Source organism: Sciurus vulgaris (genome assembly GCF_902686455.1).
Source record: "Sciurus vulgaris genome assembly, chromosome: 16".
Lineage (NCBI taxonomy): Eukaryota > Metazoa > Chordata > Mammalia > Rodentia > Sciuridae > Sciurus > Sciurus vulgaris.
Window position 1 is genome coordinate 12,954,081 of NC_136477.1, and position 17,202 is coordinate 12,971,282.

At 47.8% G+C, this 17,202-nt stretch overlaps 2 protein-coding genes across 11 annotated transcripts in view; one reads left to right on the top strand and one right to left on the bottom strand.

Moving 5' to 3' along the window:
• Positions 1–11,233, top strand: part of ZNF333 (zinc finger protein 333) — a 23,405-nt gene extending 12,172 nt beyond the window's left edge. The window contains exons 6-10 of one of the 2 annotated variants that reach the window (XM_079115597.1): positions 403–482; positions 1,200–1,326; positions 1,712–1,810; positions 2,477–2,553; positions 11,027–11,233. In XM_079115597.1, coding sequence (XP_078971723.1) covers positions 403–482; positions 1,200–1,326; positions 1,712–1,810; positions 2,477–2,553; positions 11,027–11,104 — 461 coding nt within the window. In that variant the 3' untranslated portion in view covers positions 11,105–11,233. Of the gene's footprint in view, positions 1–402; positions 483–1,199; positions 1,327–1,711; positions 1,811–2,476; positions 2,554–5,393; positions 7,154–11,026 lie in introns of those variants that run through there. The other variant, XM_079115598.1, reaches the window with a different exon arrangement.
• LOC306646829 (adhesion G protein-coupled receptor E2-like) overlaps positions 6,241–17,202 on the bottom strand; it is a 24,974-nt gene continuing 14,012 nt past the window's right edge. For 7 of the 9 annotated variants that reach the window (XM_079115577.1, XM_079115576.1, XM_079115574.1 and 4 more), the window contains 10 exons: positions 16,085–16,192; positions 15,530–15,753; positions 15,174–15,353; positions 13,823–14,020; positions 12,378–12,613; positions 11,338–11,404; positions 10,647–10,738; positions 9,471–9,639; positions 9,285–9,389; positions 6,241–7,217 (listed from right to left, as the gene is read on the bottom strand). In XM_079115577.1, the coding sequence (XP_078971703.1) occupies positions 7,209–7,217; positions 9,285–9,389; positions 9,471–9,639; positions 10,647–10,738; positions 11,338–11,404; positions 12,378–12,613; positions 13,823–14,020; positions 15,174–15,353; positions 15,530–15,753; positions 16,085–16,192 (1,388 nt within the window). In that variant the 3' untranslated portion in view covers positions 6,241–7,208. Of the gene's footprint in view, positions 7,218–9,284; positions 9,390–9,470; positions 9,640–10,646; positions 10,739–11,337; positions 11,405–12,377; positions 12,614–13,822; positions 14,021–15,173; positions 15,354–15,529; positions 15,754–16,084; positions 16,193–17,202 lie in introns of those variants that run through there. The other 2 variants (XM_079115571.1, XR_013759976.1) reach the window with 2 other exon arrangements.

Consider the following 17,202-nt stretch of genomic DNA (forward strand, 5'->3'; position numbering starts at 1 on the left):
GCTGCCACCCTGATCTTGGACTTCAGGCTTCCAGAACTGTGAGAGAAGACATTTCTGTAGCTTGAAGCCACTCAATTTGTGGTACTTTGTAACTGTAATTACAGCCCAGGACACTAACACAGGGGTTGGATGAGGCACAGGTTTACATACTCGGGAGAAGCTCCCATCAGGAGGGAGAGGCCCAGGGAGCTGTCTGCTCTCCATTACTGGCCAGAGGGAGGGCTGGTATCCGGATGAAGCTGGGTAGGAAGGGTGTGCCCCTCTCGGCCAGATTCGCAGGGAGCTAGTGATTGATCTGTCCCCTGCCTCGGCTGTCCTGGGCAGGATTAGCCCCACAGAGCAGGGGATGACATAGGGACGTGACCAGGCACTGACCCTCATGCCTCGGCTCTTCTCCCCCAGCTCTGCCTGCTCAGGACCCTGCCTGGCTCCAAGAAGAGGAGGAAGCCACGGCTCCTGGGTTGCTGACCACCTGTTCCCAGGTAAGTGTGAAATCCTTGCTCCAAAAGATAACTTCTGTGCTGGAGAACAGCTTGCGCCCTTCGAGTGACTTCCTGGACCTTCTCCACCTGCCGCACCAGGAGCCAGGCCTTTGTCCTGGTCAGGGGCAGCCCAGGAAACAATTCCCTGCCCTCATTCAGACCCTCTGCAGCCTGCTGAGCACCAGGAGGGAAAACAACGCTGGAGCTGTCCTTGCTTCATGGGCTTTGTGGTCTTGGGGGACGTAGGGTTCAGTCATTTACTAGGTCCTTCTCTCTTGTCTGCAACATGCTCAGGTCTGCTGGGCCCCGGAGCTGGCAGAGGGTAAATCTCAAGGCTTCTTGGCTGGTCATGGAGAGGGGTCCTTTCATGAGGTAGAGGTCTTTTACCAAGGGACATAACCTCATGCTGCTGCTAGTTAGGGAGTGGCGGGTAGATACAGAAGAGTTTTAATTTTCTTTCTCTTTTGCTTTTGGTGCTGGGGCTAGAACCCCTGACCTTGTGCATGCCAAACATGTGGGCTGCCCCTGAGCTGCACTCTAGCCCCTAAGAGTTCTGATTTTGAGGCCTGAGCTGAGGGGCAGGTCGTGGAGATCTCAGAACCCCATCTGAAGACCCCATGCTGAAGTTTCCCTCTCCCTGCCAGCTCCACCATCCTGTTGTGACTGGGTGGGAGAGAGGGGTGTCCCTGGCTGAGCTGGAATGGGTGTGTGTTTTAGGAACCAGTCTCCTTTGCGGATGTGGCGGTGGTATTCACCCCAGAAGAATGGGTGTTTCTGGACTCTGCTCAGAGAAGCCTGTACAGAGATGTGATGCTGGAGAACTATAGGAACCTGGCCTTCGTGGGTAAGCTGGCCTTGTTGCCTTCTCATGCAGCCATCATGGGTTTGAGAAACCGGGTTTGGGAGATCGAGAGGCAAACAGGCCAGGCTGTCCCCATACTGCTTACAGTGGCCTCCCCATGGAAGCGAATGTCTGGTCTCTACTTTGTCTCTCCGTGATGTCTCTGAGCCAGGCCCTGGGTTTTGGGGACCAAGGAGTCCCAGTGTCCTCTGCGTCCCAGTGGGGAGGCTTGACTTTAATTCCTTAGTGAAAGAGCTTTGCTGTGTCCATCAGGATTCAGGCATGCTTCTTTGCTGTGCCCATCTCTAGAAGCTTAAAGACTTTGGATCATCAGTCCTGGGGTCATGGCAGGGTGGTCACCCACACTGTGCATCTTTTTTCCCACAAGCAGGAGATCAACTATGCAAACCCAGTACGTTGTCCCACTGGGAGCAAAGAGAGGAGCTGTGGAGCACTGGGAGAGGAGTCTTCCCAGAGACCTGTTTAGGTGAGTCCAGGCAGACCCCATGAGCACCAGCTCTGGGAGGAAAAGCGGTGTGAGACTTGGAAACTGTCAGCAGGGAGACCTTCTCAGTGCCCTTGAGTGAGAGGGCTATTTGGTTGAGCTCCTTCAGCAAGTCAACCTTTCCTTTCTATCTTTAATGCTTTCCTCTGCTTTCAAAGGGCTGTCTGTCCCACCTCCTCTTCGTGTTTACTCATTCATGCATGTGTTTCACCTCCCCACTGTACATTCTTGCTGATGTTTCCCTTTGACCTCAGGCCCGGTCTTCGTGGAGTCCTTTCTCAGCAGATCGTCTGTGAGTCTGACCCGTTCCTGTGATTACATAACTACACATAGTCAAATGCCTTCCATAGTTTTGCTTTGCTCTCTGATACTTTCTTCCTCCTTGCAATATTCTTCCTATGTTTAGGATCAGTATTTGAAAAAATCCATACTTGCCTTGCTTACTCTTTAAAAAAAAAATTAATAACTTATTTATTTACTTATTTATACATGGTGCTGAGAATCAGACCCAGTGCCTCACACGTGCTAGGCAAGCGCTCCACCACTGAGCCGCAGCCTCAGCCTACCTTACTTACTCTTTTTGGTCATCTTGATCCCACAGTTTCTTTCTCTGGGCCTTTAATTCTTTTATTCCCTAATTCATTTCAGGACCTCACCTTCGACCCCAAGAATCAATTCCTAGCCAAGATATTTTTGTGGGCATTCCATCCATTGGCACAAAACAGGTAAGATTCACAGGGATCACTCGTGGACCTCTGTGGTAGACAAGCTGGGGTTGGTAGGGTAGAAAAGCAGGCTGAGAGCCAAGAGAGACTGTACTTCATTTTTTGAAGTCAGTGAATGTCATGAGTTGGGGGGAAACTCTAGATCAGATCAGGACTTGTGTCTTGGGACTGGGGTGTAGCCCAGTGGTAGCGCGTGTGCTTTAGCATTTGAGAGACCTGGGGTTCCATCCCAGCACTGGAGAAAACCCTTGTGTCTTCACAGAGTTCCCATCCGCAATCCTTTTCACAGATTGGTTGCAGGCATTGAGTATTTGAAACTTAAATTTCATTTAGACAATTCTGAAAAGCTCTGATCTAAGAAAGCCCAGGGAAGTAATGAAAAGGGCGCTGGTGGTGGAGGAGGGTCCACCCTGTTCCGCTCGGGGACTGAGTGGATACACCGCATGCAGTTTACACGGGAAGACCACCTCTGAACGCGATAGAGCCCTTGGCCTTCACGTTTTCCTCAATCAGCAGGAGCGGCCTCAGCCTGGAGAAAAGCACCGCGAGTACGAGGAGCCACTTCTTCAGTACCAGACAGCTGCTGCTGGCGAGGCGCCCTACCCACAGCAAGAGAGCAGGCAGGCCTTCCTCCAGAGCACTCACCTGATCTCGCCTGGAAAAGTCCGCGGCGTGGCTAAAACGTACGCATGCAGCCAGTGTGAAAAGTCCTTCCGATACAGCTCTGACCTCCTCAGGCACGAGAAGACTCACACCGCAGAGAAGTTCTTCGAGTGCCAAGAATGTGGACAGGCCTTCAAGTATTCCTCGAATCTGCGGAGACACCTGCGAACTCACACTGGAGAGAAACCCTTTGAGTGCGGTCAGTGTGGGAAAACCTTCACCCGGAACTTCAACCTGATTCTGCACCAGAGAAACCACACGGGAGAGAAGCCCTACGCGTGCAAGGACTGCGGGAAAGCCTTCAATCAGCCGTCCTCTCTGCGCAGCCACGTGAGGACCCACACTGGAGAGAAGCCCTTCGAGTGCAGCCAGTGCGGGAAAGCCTTCAGGGAGCACTCGTCGCTGAAGACGCACCTGCGGACCCACACCAGAGAGAAGCCCTACGCGTGCAGCCAGTGCGGGAAGCCCTTCCGGACCAGCACGCATCTGAACGTGCACAAGAGAATCCACACGGGGGAGAAGCTGTACGAGTGTGGGACCTGCGGTCAGGTCTTGAGTCGCCTGTCCACCCTGAAGAGTCACATGCGGACTCACACGGGAGAGAAGCCCTACGCGTGCCAGGAGTGCGGGCGAGCCTTTAGCGAGCCCTCGTCCCTCAGGAAGCACGCGAGGACGCACACAGGCAAGAAGCCCTACGCGTGCCAGGAGTGCGGGCGAGCCTTCGGCCAGTCCTCACACCTCATCGTCCACGTGAGGACCCACTCTTCGGGGAGACCCTATCCGTGCAACCAGTGTGAGAAAGCCTTCAGGCACAGCTCGTCGCTTGCCGTGCACAGGAGGACCCACACAGGCAGAGAGAGCGTCCGGAATGGCGGCTTGCCTCCGTCAGGGCCTCAGCCCTACGGGGCCTTGTCAGCTAGCTCTGGGTTTGTAAAAGGGTAGACATTTGGGCCGCCAGTGCTTCTTACACTCGTTAGCCTGTGTCTCATGTTGCCACGTCCGGCGGGTGAAACCAGCCCTGGCCTATTTATTCTTGTTACACGAAAATGAATTTCTATTATACAAGACATTGTTGAGGACACAATAGGACAGAGTGGGGGTGGGTTTATTTATTTTACCACAAACCCCTAGCGGATACATTTGTTATGTCAGTTTATACAAACACTTCATGGGTGGTAGAAGGCAGTGTACTATGTTCTATATAAGCCCCCTGGATCAAGCACGTTATTTGTGTAAATACACATTTATAAATACTGATTTCTGATCTGTCATCTGCTGGTAGGGATATGCCATACTCTCCCACCATGGAGATAGAGTGCTGAATAATCCTTGTACTTCTGTCAGGTTTTAAGAGTATGTGTATATTTTGAAGCAATGGAATTAAACAGAAGGCTTTTGACATTTTGTGCACTTCCAGTGAATCCTTACTTTTATCAACTGACCGTGTCCCCTAGTGGTGGCCGTTGAGCCCTGCACCCCAGGAGGGCTTGCTGTTACAGACTGCAGCCTCTGCGGGGAGCTGCATCTCTAGTCTTCTCAAGGACACCTTGAGGTGGGTACTGCGTTCACCCCATTAAAGAGGAAGCAGGGCTCAGTGGGCTGGGGGGAGTTCTGAGGCCCTGGACGAGGGCTGGGGAGTGGCTCTCCACAGTGCTCCGAATCGCTGGTTTCCGCTGTACCTCTTCTCACTGTGCTGTTTCGTTTTAAAATGCCATGTTTGAGGGACGGTTTTCACCAGAGTTCATAAATCTTAGTGTGTACCTTGATGGGTTTACCTGTGTCTACATGACTGCTTCCCTATGAAAGTATAAATGCTTCATCGCACAAAGGTTCCCTGGGACACGCCCCCCATCAGTAAATGGAACCCACGCAGCCCTCTTCACTTCCACTTAACATAACGTCAGTGAGGTTCATCCACGTTGCGTGACAACACGTGGCCAGCATTGACGGCGTGCTGTCAGCAGCTCTGATTCTCCTCGGGCCGTGCAGGTGTGAGCTGCCTGGGTGCCCCGCCTTCACGCGGCGTCCACCTCCGTGGCTGCCTCCACCGCCCATGCAGGCTGTTTCTGCTCCACTCTGCACATAGCTGTGCTCGTCATTTGAGGAATGTTTCCCCCAAGCTAGCAGCACAAATTTGATTTGTCCAAAACCTCCCTAATCTCCCTCTTCCTCATCAGGCTGATGATACCGAGATAAGAGTAACCAAGACATTTTCAGGGTTTGCAGGAGCATCATGAGCAACAGAGTGCCAGCCACGGGGTTTGGCAGCTTCTCACTCCAGGCCATTGGAGAGCTGCCTAGAAGTCTGATCATCCATCATTTCCTAACTGAACTCCCCTTCTTTCCTCTTTGCCTAAAGATTAAAAGGAGCTTAAGCTTTTGCTCAGTAAAGGTAGTCTTAGGCTGCTCACCCACCATCAGCTCAGTTTTGCTGACTTAATAAATGATTCTTCCTCACCCCAACAACTGCCCTTGATTCACTGTGCTCTTTTCAAATGGGGAGTCAACAGACTTTGGTTTGATGGCAGATGTAAGATTTCCATGTTTTATGTCATTTTCATTGGTTACTGTAATAGTATAATTAAAGAGTTCCAAAGAAACAACTCTGACATATTTATGCCTAACCTGCCTGTGTATTTCCCAACTTCTTTCTTATCTAGTGCTTTGTGATGTGGTGTGCAGAGGCATCATGATTGCTGAGACAGCATCGGCTTTCTCCTATTGCAGAAGTGATCTATCCCATTGCCTAAAGTCTCTAAAAAATGCCAAAAGCAAAAATGCAGAAAACAAAATTTGTTCTAAAGTTCACTACCCAGAGACAAACATTCAGCATATGCAAAAATATGTATCTGCATTTTATTTAGAATATTGGGAGCATGCACATATTTAGTGGGTTTTATTTAAGGTAAAAATTCTGATCTATATTATTGTCAAGATGAAAACAGGATTACTAATAAAGCACAGAGTGTGGGTTTGGATTCTTTATCTCATGAATTTAAAGAATAAAATAAATAGATACAAGGGTGAAAGCAAAGTAACAGGATTTATTAGAGTAATAGGAAAAAAAGAGTTCCCCAAGAGGGAGGGGGTCCCAAGGAGGAATATAGAGGAGTGGTTTTGTCTGGGGTTTACATAGATCTACAGGTTTAAGGAAGTCAGCCTCTGCCCAGTTCTGGGTAAGGCCCTCAGTGTCCACAAGGTGTTCATGCAGCCTTTAGTCCAATCAAAATGTCCATCAGTAATCTTCCCTTCTTTGGAGAGGCATGGCCCCCAGTCATGTAGGTCTGACATAAAAATAGCCTTTTTGTAAGTTTCTTAGCGAATCTCTGCAGGTGCTGTTTGTACAGTTACCGCTCAGGAAGTTACCCAGGGGCCCAACTCCCCATCTGCCCAGTCTTATCTCATCCTCCTGACTTCATGAACTCATCTGTCCTGAAATTATCTGGGGATATCTTTTCTTGGCAATTTGGCCTCTGCTTCACTACTATGAAAGATCTTAAGTGGGATGCAGCATTCTGGGGAGCCTTCCACATCCTGAAAAGTCCAAGTTCCACATAGAGCATGCTTTGCAGACACCACAAAATTTCCATAAAACCTTTTCTGATTTTTGTTAAAATGTTTAAAGCAAATTCCAGTCCTTTTGAATGTTGTTGATATGAGCATTGAGACTGGTTTTCTTGCTTCTAGGATTTCTGCACCTGGAAGAGGCCTTGTAGGAAGGGGAGGCAGTGGAATAACATTTAACACAGGGACTGAGGAATCGGGCTGCAGTCGGCTCTCCGGATGTTGAGAGTTTGCTCGGCACCGTGTTGGGCACAGACAGATTTCCGATTCTGCAGGAGTTGAGTGTCGGTCACGCCCTCCAAGAATCCCTTCACACTGCCGACACCATGGATTTCTTGAAACATGCAGCACAAAGTCTTTTGTCCTGTCCTAATGGCTCAAAAAATGTTCAGATTTCCTGTGGGAAAAGAGTAGCTCAGATGATCTTTCTAATTAATCTGGAATGATAATTATTTAAAAATGACATGTAAGGTTGTAGAATGATAACTGACAAAATCCATTTAAAAAAGGAAAGAAGAAATTTGTAAGATAAGCAGATTTTAGCGGCTCATGTCAAAAAAATTGTGAGATGATGGATAAGTTAATTTGCTTTACTATAGTAACATTGTGTTTTCTGTATGTACCCTATATTCATCTTGCAAACCTCAAATATACACACCAAACTTTTAAATTATAGCTGTTGAACCTGTTTGCCTGGTGGATGATCACTGGAAGATCTTAGCCACCATCCTGATCCCTAATTTTAATTTTTAATTGACAAATAATGATCATATATGTTGATGGGGTATAATGTCACTCGCACACCTCAAAAGAAGATTTCTATCACAAAATTTTCTTGCCCAGTGGATTTCTCAGGGCACGATCAACAGGCCCTCAGATTACATTTTGCTGACCCTGGTCTTTCTCAGAAGTCTCCTCTCCCTACATTTAAGCTACTGAAGATAAAAGCAAGTATATGTGCTGCAAAAAAAAAAAAAAAAAAAAAAAAAGAAATGTATCTTTCCAAAGGTGGATCCTGCTTCCTCCACTTCAGGGTGTGTGTTGGGGTCATGTCCAAGGGCAGCGGGAAACTTAATGAAAGGTCAGACGTGTTATCTATCGCCCATCACCTACTATAAAAGGAAGAAGTGTTGAATTCTTTTTTTCCATATCTTCCCCTCCCCAATGAGTTATTTACTCCTGGGTCTGTGGAAACTCAGCATATTTCTAGTGTTCTAGACGGGCAGCTTCACTTGAGCCTTATGAATGCCGTGCTGCAGAAAATTATTCAGAACTGATCACAAGACAAAATATTTTGTTTTTATTACACGAGTCAAGGGAGGGGTTCCAAAATGGGAGGAAGATACTCCAGCATATTCCCACTCTGGAGACCCCCAGTTTAAGGAGACACTAGAAGATAAAATGACATCAGGCAAACAACACAGTGGGCTCTCTTGGTCCAGTGCCACAGATGGTAGAAACATCTGCTCAGATCATTTGAATTTCAGAAGCCCTCTTTCCCTGTCTGGTGGCCTCCTATTTTGTACACAAAAAGTCAATGTTTCTTTTCTTCAACATTTATATCTAGGGCTGTGGTGGAGGGAGAGGGTGGTAAATGTTAATTCAAATACCTACAACAGGAGGCAGATTTGGACGGCTCCATGAGATACACCATACCTGTGTAATCAGGGTGGGAGACAAAATAATGACTCCAAAGGATGTTCACGTCCTAATCCCATAACCTGTGAATGTTACCATGCATGGAAAAAGGAACTTCTTAAGTATGAGTATGTTAAAGATTAAAAAAAATCTAATTTTAAATTAAACTCATTTAGATCGTACATATTAATGGTATAATGCGATGTTTTTATATGTGTCTATATTGTGGAGTGTTTAAATCAGGCTAAACATAGCTATCTCCTCAAACATGTATTATTTATTTGGGTAAAAACTTTCAAAATCCTTTCTTCTAGCTTTTAAGAAGATGTGGTGCTGGGGATGGAACCCAGGGCCTTGCACGTGCCACCATGGAGCGGCACCCCACCCACTCACAGCTGTCTGAAACGCATGGCACACTTTGTTATCTAGTGACCTACTGTGCACAGCACTGCAGAGCTTCTTCCTCCTGACCGTAACCTAGTACCCACTGATCAATCTTTCCCCAGTCCCTTTCCTCCCCCGGCCTCTGGGAACCACCGTTCTACTCTGAATTTCTATGAGATCAACTTTTTTTGCACTTCACATATGAGTGAGATGATCTCAAGATGAGAAAATTGTCCTGATTGTCCAGGTGACTCTACTGTCAACTCTCAGGTCTTTATGAGAGTAAGAGGCATGCAGGAGACTCAAAGATAGGGGCGAGACACAATGATAATAAGAGGGAAGGAGGCGGAAGGAAGGGCGGGAGAGGGAATCCTGTAAGGCCAGCCGACAGGCAGGCATGAATGATGGAGTCCAGAAGGCAGGAAGCATGGTCTGTGGACAGGAGAAGAGACATCCTGCCTCGGAACAGGGAGTGACCCTACCATGTTGGGTTTGGAGCTGTCAGTCACAGCCCTGCTAGACAGGGTGTAGGACTCAGATTCAGCTCTCCTGATCCTTGTGAACCATTTCCTGTACTGCTCCCGAACCTGCAGAGGCAACACAGGTTCCAGGTCAGCTCACTGAGAGGGGTGCGGTGGGAAGGCTGGGGTGGGAGTGGGCAGGGGTACCTGTTGGCTGAGGAGGCAGTACACCAGGAAGATGAAGACACCCTGCAGGCTGTTGATGATGGTGAAGAGGTAGGCCATGATGTGGGCCACGGGGCCCACCTGCAGAGTGCCCAGACACCAGCTGCAGCCCAAGATGAAGAGCTGAGCTGTTGCTTTAAATATCAGCAGCCTAGGTTGGATGAGAAGGGAGGCTTAGTATGCACCCACAACACAATCAGGCCATTCTCATCTCCACCCACGAAGGCACCTACCCTCCCCGGTATGCGATTCCTCAGGCTGAGCTCTGACTTTACTCTCAGTGATATCCCACAAGAAAAATGCCATTTTGGGTCCAGGATAGCATTTTGACTTGGACCAAGGACAGTGATACTTCATAAGGTTAGTTCCAAAACTTTTACAATGTTCCATGAAGATCCCAAATTTCATTAGCCAGGGTTGCTGAGGATGCCCCATGCTAGGGCTTGGACAGAAAAATTAACACAGAGAAACTGGGGCAGTGGTGTTGCTTGGGAGGCTGAGGCAAGAGGACCGCGTGAGCCCAGGAATTGGAGGCCAGGCTGGGAAACATAGTGAGACCCCATCTCGGAAAACAAACATAGGACAAAATTTCTGTTTTCATTAAGTGTACAGTCTGTTCAAGTGACTAGTGCAACTAAATAATGATATGCAAAAACTCAAAAGGTTAATGAGAGGAACCTAGAAGAAAAAGCATGACTTTTACACAGAGATGCTGAACGAAGGAATGCCCAAGCCTCCTAGAGGATCAGAATGGATTAGGATTTTTCTAGAGGGAGGAACATTGGCGGGTGAGAAGCTTTCTGAATTGAGGGTGGGACAAGGAAGTGCGGGCCGAGATGTGGTGACTGTCACCAGAACATAAATGCTCTTTGAACTTTTGTTGTAGAACTACTGAGAAAAGTCCAAGGATGGCTTATCAACCTATGCCAATTCTTCCTGAGGCTGAGGGGTCACAAGCTAGGATCAGAGATGGATGTGTTTTGGGGTGTCAGCAGTGAGTCCTGAGTCTGAGCTGGCAGCCATGGAAGCACAGCTGCACTTGTTGATTCCGGGCCACTCAGAAGCCCCCGAGGAGGGCCAGAGGGGCTGTCCCGGTACATGGCTTTGCTCTTGGGCATCATCCATGTCTGTGGGGTTGTGTCCCCTGCTCCATCTCACCTCATGTTCTGGAGGGTGGACACATCTCTGTTGAGGGAGGACAGCTTGCTCTTCACAATCCAGAGGGTTATCAGGAAGAAAATGAAATTGATCTTCAAGAAGCCACAGAAGAAAAGCAAAGAGAGTGGAATGAATTGACATAGCTTTCCTGTGTACATATTTGAAAACATCACAGTGAATCCCACCATCAAGCACATTCATGACAATGAGGTTCCAACTAGAATGAGATATAGTTCATGCTTGCAAAATGGATTTTACTGTCATGTATAACTAAAAAGAAGCCCCTGCCCCCAGAGAGAGAGAGAGAGAGAGAGAGAGAGAGAGAGAGAGAGAGAGGAAACCACAGAAGGTTTATTAACATCTTCTTTTCTCTTTTGCAGTTCTGGGGATGGAATCCCAATGGCAGGTTCTCTGCCATTGAGCTATATACCCCCACCCCCAAGGCGAAGGTTGAATAAAAATTTCAACCCATTGTCTCTGCATTCTAGCCCATAAAGCATCAATTCCACACTGAAGTAGGTCTGAATATTTGTAAGTAGCATTAGAATTTGCAGATGAAGGAGAAGTCCTGGAAAATCCAACCCAACCCACAATAATCCAGGGATATTCCTGTTCTTGCTGCTATCCTCATAGTTCCGCTCTTCTGGTGACCCTCAGATAGACAGCGAGGAACTCTGATGACATCACTCACAGAAAAGATGGCACAGACAGGTCCAAGGAAGCCCCACACAAACCCCTTTTCTGGATGGAGCCAGCAACTGAGCAAGAGAGAGAATAATGTCACTTTCCCATGTTCATATAGGAATCCACGGCCAGTGTGACTCCACATCCGTAAACCACGGGGACGGGAAGTCATACTCCATGTATATATGCTATGTCAAAGTAACTCGGCTGTCATGCCTATCTAAAAGGAACAAATAAAAAATCAAAAAAGAGAATAAGTGCATTGATCCTTGAAGAAATAGAGCAGTTACTTAGACCTCTTCCTCCCTTCCTTAACAAATATTGAGTGTCTCTGTGATAGACTCTGAAGATATCAAGAAAGTGCACATGGTTTTATATGCCATGCGTCTCTCCTCCGGAGGATACACACTGTAGACACAGTGTCATGATAAAACAAAAAGCAAAGTTCTGAAGCTGGATCCTTGGCTGTCATATTAAGTTTTGGGTCCATGGGATTAAGATGGTTAAGGAGAATTCCCCAAGGGAATCATGTCAAGGAAAACATGAAGACAAATGGGAGTCACTGAGGTAATCAGCACTGAAGCAGGCAGAGGTCCATGAACACGTTCACAGTGTTTGAGAGTCCTGTGAACCGGATGTGGTTTTAAGGGTTGTCTTGAATGATTCAGTATATTTTTTTTTTGTCTGCTGCAAAACTTATCCAATGACTATGACTCTTTCATGGATTTATGGAGATGTAGTTCATGTCCCATAGAATTCACTCAATGAAAGTACACACTTCCGTTACATTGTCATGTTGTGTGCATGTATGACTATGTAACAACAAATCCTATCATTATGGACAACTATCATGCACCAATAAAAATGCAGAAAGAAAGCGTAGCCTGATTTTATCAATGAGTAAATAGAGGCATAGTTCAGGTAAGTGCATGAGGATTACTAGTGTCTCTCCATCGTAAGCTCTGAAATACTCAAAATGCTACTTTGATTTGAGTGATGGCCATGGATATGTTCAGGAGGAGAAGGACAAGTGGAATCTTCATTTACCGAGTAGGGGTCCCATAGAGGTGAGGTCTGGATGCTGCAGAAACCGCCACAATGACAGCTGGGACTCCGTAGCCCACAGGGAACATGACCTTCCTCATGAATCTGTTCCTGCTGGAGGAACTGAGCACCGTCAAGTTCCGTGCTGTGAGGAAGAGGAACAGCCCCTCCAGCAGCATCCAGATGAAGGAGGCCAGGTAGAGGTAGTGCAAGGCGCCCGCGACCACGGCGCACAGCACCTGGGGAGGAGAGGGACCCAGAGTAGCAGTCAGGGTCTGGGCGTGGCCCAGGACGCCCCCTGCGCCCTTCTGGCACGGGATTCCCATGTGCACTCAGGCGCGGTACAGTAATGCATCAGCAATGGGCTGTGTATGTGGTGGACCCATAATATTACAACACAGCTGGAAAGGTCCTGATGCCTAGTGATGTCACAGCTAGGAAGCGCTGCTGTGCTCCGGGTTGCTCATGCATTTGTGGTTACATAAAAGCAGGGTAATACAATTATGTACAGTACCTGGTACTTATAAATGGCAACAAATGATTGTTATTGGCTTACGCATTTACTATCCTAGGCTTTTCTCATTATTTTAGAAGTGACTGTAGTTAATAGGGTTTAGTCTCTTCTCCCAAAATGGTGCTGATCCTGGGAACAGTTTGAGGATGCACATTGAACAAAAGAGTCAGGAGCTGAATATTCACCCATCCTGGGGCTGGTAGGAGAAAGAAGCTCACTAATAATCCCTTGCATAAAATCAGAGGTGATAATCATCCCATAAGGTGGGTTGACATACAAGCCGCATGAAAAAGCAAGACAGCCCACCACACTTCAACGACTCACTCCTTGGACATCACAGTACAGGAAATGCTGGAGAAGGAATTTAGAAAGTTCCTGGTTGCTGTGTTTAAAGAGCTGGAACAAGATGTGAGGAATGAACTTAAGAGAGGAAATACAGGAAGTGGAAGATCATTTCAATAAAGAGAGATTATAAAAATGAACCAAGTAGAAATTCTGAAAACGAAAGACTCAATACATCAAATTAGAAAATCAGTAGAACCTCCTTTTTCTACTGATAAAAAAAGTTTGCTGTACAACAGGATGCTGTGTGCTGCCAGCCCAGTTGCCTGAGACTTGTGTCTCTTGATTGCATCAGGAGGCCACGTCACGTGATTGATGGATACCATCTAAAGTTTGCGGTCAGTTCATCCCATGCGGCACACAGAATGAAGGAATTGCCCAACCGGGCAAGCCCTGTAGCTAAGCAACATGCGACAGTAGATGATGGGGATGTAAACAGGGTCCCTTTTCTGATTGAATCCGTCGATGTGAAATGGGCATCTAACCCCTAGACTTCCCCAGGACCCAAGGCTGTTTGATTAGGAGCCCAGTGCAGCCAACTCCGTGGGCTCAGCAGCCCCTGGGGTGGGCGGGGCGGGGACACCCTAGGTACCTTGGGCTGGGTCCTGTCGATGGCGGTGAGGAAGAGCAGGTGGGCCAGGAGAAGGCAGAGGGAGAGCTGCAGGTGCAGGGAAGTGTTGGTGTTCTGGATGGTTCTGCACAGGAGGAAGGTGAGTGCTGCCAGGAGCAGGCACAGCAGGGAGACGGCCAGCCCCACGCAGGTGATGACGTGCAGCGCGGGGTCGTCCTCCTGGTCAGAGGAAGGAGCCTTCATAGCCGCTGCCCTTCTCTGGGGTAGGGACCCTACCCTATCTATAAACTTGAAATCGTTTCCTCAGAAAACATTTAAAAATAAATAAAAAGTCCTCCAGGCAGAAATACAAATGGTTCTTAATGAACCATTCCACTCCTGCTAAAAAGGACACAAATCTTTACCTAGATATATTTACCTCTCAGTTAGGTAAGGGCCCCAAAATGAGGTCTGCAAGTAATCACACACCTTCATGTAATGCTGGTGGGGTTGTTGACAGGTTCAGCTTCTATATGTTGAAACCTGGCAATCTCTATTAATGTAGTTATGATTTAGTCACAGGGTGCTCCCAGTAAGTGCTCATGATGGGCTCACCTGAGGAGAGTCTGATCCTGGGGAAGCAGAAGTGACCAGCTCACCTGGCTAGAGGAGAGGCAAACAGCCCCTGGTCCTCCCTGACTCCCGGGGCCCTCTCTAACCCCTGCCATCACCAGACCTTCCTGAAACCTGACCACCCTAGTCTTACAGACCTGGTGGTAAGCAGAATTCTAACTTGGTCTTCATATCTCCACCTGCTGCTGTTACAAAACCTTCCTCTAGTTATTCAATCCTGTGATGAGCTAGGTGTTGCTGGAGAGGGATTTAGCAGGCGGAAGTCAGGTCTCAATCTGTTGGCTTTTAGATTAGGGGGTTTATTCTGGTGTGTCTGGTTTAATCAGGTGATCCCTATAAAGATCTGGACTCTTCCTGGGAAAACAGATTCAAAACTTGAGAGGGATTCCCTATGAGGGACATTTTCCTGCTGATTTTCAGATGGGAACTCTGGCATTTTGTGAGAAGGCCGACGAGAGGATCTTCTGAGAAGAAATGTGGGTGGCTTAGGAACAGAGTGGGGTCCCCTGCTGATAGTTACTAAGGGAAGGGAGCTGGATTCTGCCTGCAACCTGGGAGCTTGGAGGAAGGCCACAGGTCCCAGATGGGCCTGCAGCCCTGGCTGATGCGCTCAGCTCAGTCTTGGAAGACCCTGTGCAAGGAACTTGTCTCCCGTGGGGGCTGCCGACCCCCAGGAACCGTGAGGAGCAGATCTGTCTTACTGAAGCAGGGTCATTGGCATAACGGGTTCTGCACCAATGAGGCTGAAGGCGGCCCTCACCTGCACGTCGGAGAAGGCCAGGAGGACGGCAAAGCTGCTGAGGTGGGTACAGTGGCAGGTGGTGCTTCCGTTGCCGGTGCCCATGGTCCTGCAGCCTGCGGTGGCCCAGTGACCGTGTCCATTCTGGTCATGGTCCCAGAAGACACAGAGCACCTTGAGCCTTGGCTCCGGGGTCACCAGCTACAGGGACAGGACACAGGTGTGAGCTGGTCTTTTTGTGCTCAGAGAGGCTGGCCCGGGAAGGGCTGGCTTTCCTGGAAGGGGTGCACCTGTGAGGGAGCCCCACTGAACCTCAAGGTTAAGAAGGACAGCGAGGTGTGCCAGGCCTGGGGCTCTTCCCACCCCACCGCACTCACACGGTGGGAGAAGGTGAAGATAACTGGCGAGCTGAGGTTCTGGGTGTCCTTGTTGCTCAGAAAGGCCGAGATGACATCTGAGAGCAGAACAGGCGAGACTCTCGGCAGCAAGTCCTTGGGTGTCCCCTGGGGAGCCACCGGCTGCTCAGGTTGCAGGACCAGGGGAGCCTTGGCCAGCAGCTTGCCCATCCCTGGAGTGGAGACGAAGCCCACCACAGAAGGGCCTGCAGGATGAGGCCAAGGGCATCTCAGGGTCTCCACCAGGGCCCCTTCCTCCTTAGGTGGTCTTCTGAGTTGGTGTATTATAATCATACACAGTGGTGGGACTTGTCACACGGTCACACATGCACGGAGCACAATTTGGTGAACGTCACTCCCCAGCACCTCACCTTGGGACACGCCTCTTGCGACCTCTTCCCCGCCACACCACCCTTTAGCTTTAAATCTGTATTTTCACATCCTTGGGCATCTTTTCCCACCCTGAGGCCTCTTCAAAACAGTATGGTACTGGCATAAAGATGGACATTCCCACCTTCTCCCCATCCCAGGTGTTACCTGTGTGACCAGATTCCTGTGCCAGATTCCAGTTCAGCTGCATCTTTGCCTGATTCTGACTCAAGGTGACATTGCCGTCTCCTTGCTTCTGCACCTTTAGGGACAGTTCTATGAGTTGTGGGAAAAAGAAGAGTTATGTTAGGAATACATGTGTGTACATGTGAATATCATATATGCACATATATATATCACATCTGTCACGTGATATACACGTGGATATGTGTGAGACTTCCAATTCACTATAACCACAATATGTATATGTGTGTATATACACACATATCTATATACATACATATGTGTGTATATAATCCTTCATAACTTCAGATTTCATATATATGTGGATATATGTGTTGTGTACGCATATGTGTATATACATACATCTGTATGGAATCTGAAGTTACAAAGTTATGACAGTAAGAGCAATTGTGCACCAGCAAATTAGATAACTTAGATGAAATGGACAAATTCTTAGTGACCCGTGAACTACTAAAACTGACTCAAGAAGGAGTCTTAAAATCTGAAGAGACCTATAATGGGTAAAGAGATTGAATTGATAATGAAAAACCTCCTAAACGAACATCTGAGGTCAGATGGTTTTGATTGTGAATTTCACCAACCGTTTAGGGAAGAATTAACATGAATCCTTTTTATGCTGTTTCAAAAAACAGAAGGGGGGACACCACCTAATAATCCCTGGAGACTAATATTACTGTGATGCCAAAGTATCACAAGAAAAGACAATAAGAGACCTATATCTGTTAGAAATGTCTGACAAAACATTAGGAATAAATTTCACTAAGAGACTCAGGACTTGTGCATGGAGAACTATAGAGGGTTTTGAAAGGAGTTAATGACCCTACATGATTGGAAAGGCACCTCGTGTTCATGGATTTGGAAACTTTAAGTTAGTAAGATGGTGATACTCCCCAAAGAGATCCACAGAGTCAAGGTCATCCCTAGCAATATCCCAACAACCCATTAGTATTCTGATTTGCTTAAATAGAAAAACTCACCTTAAAATTAACATGGCATTGCAAGAGATCCAAGTGCTTAAGGCATTGTTGAAGAATAGCATCAAAGTTGAAGGACTCACCTCCTGATTTCAGAACCGACTGCAA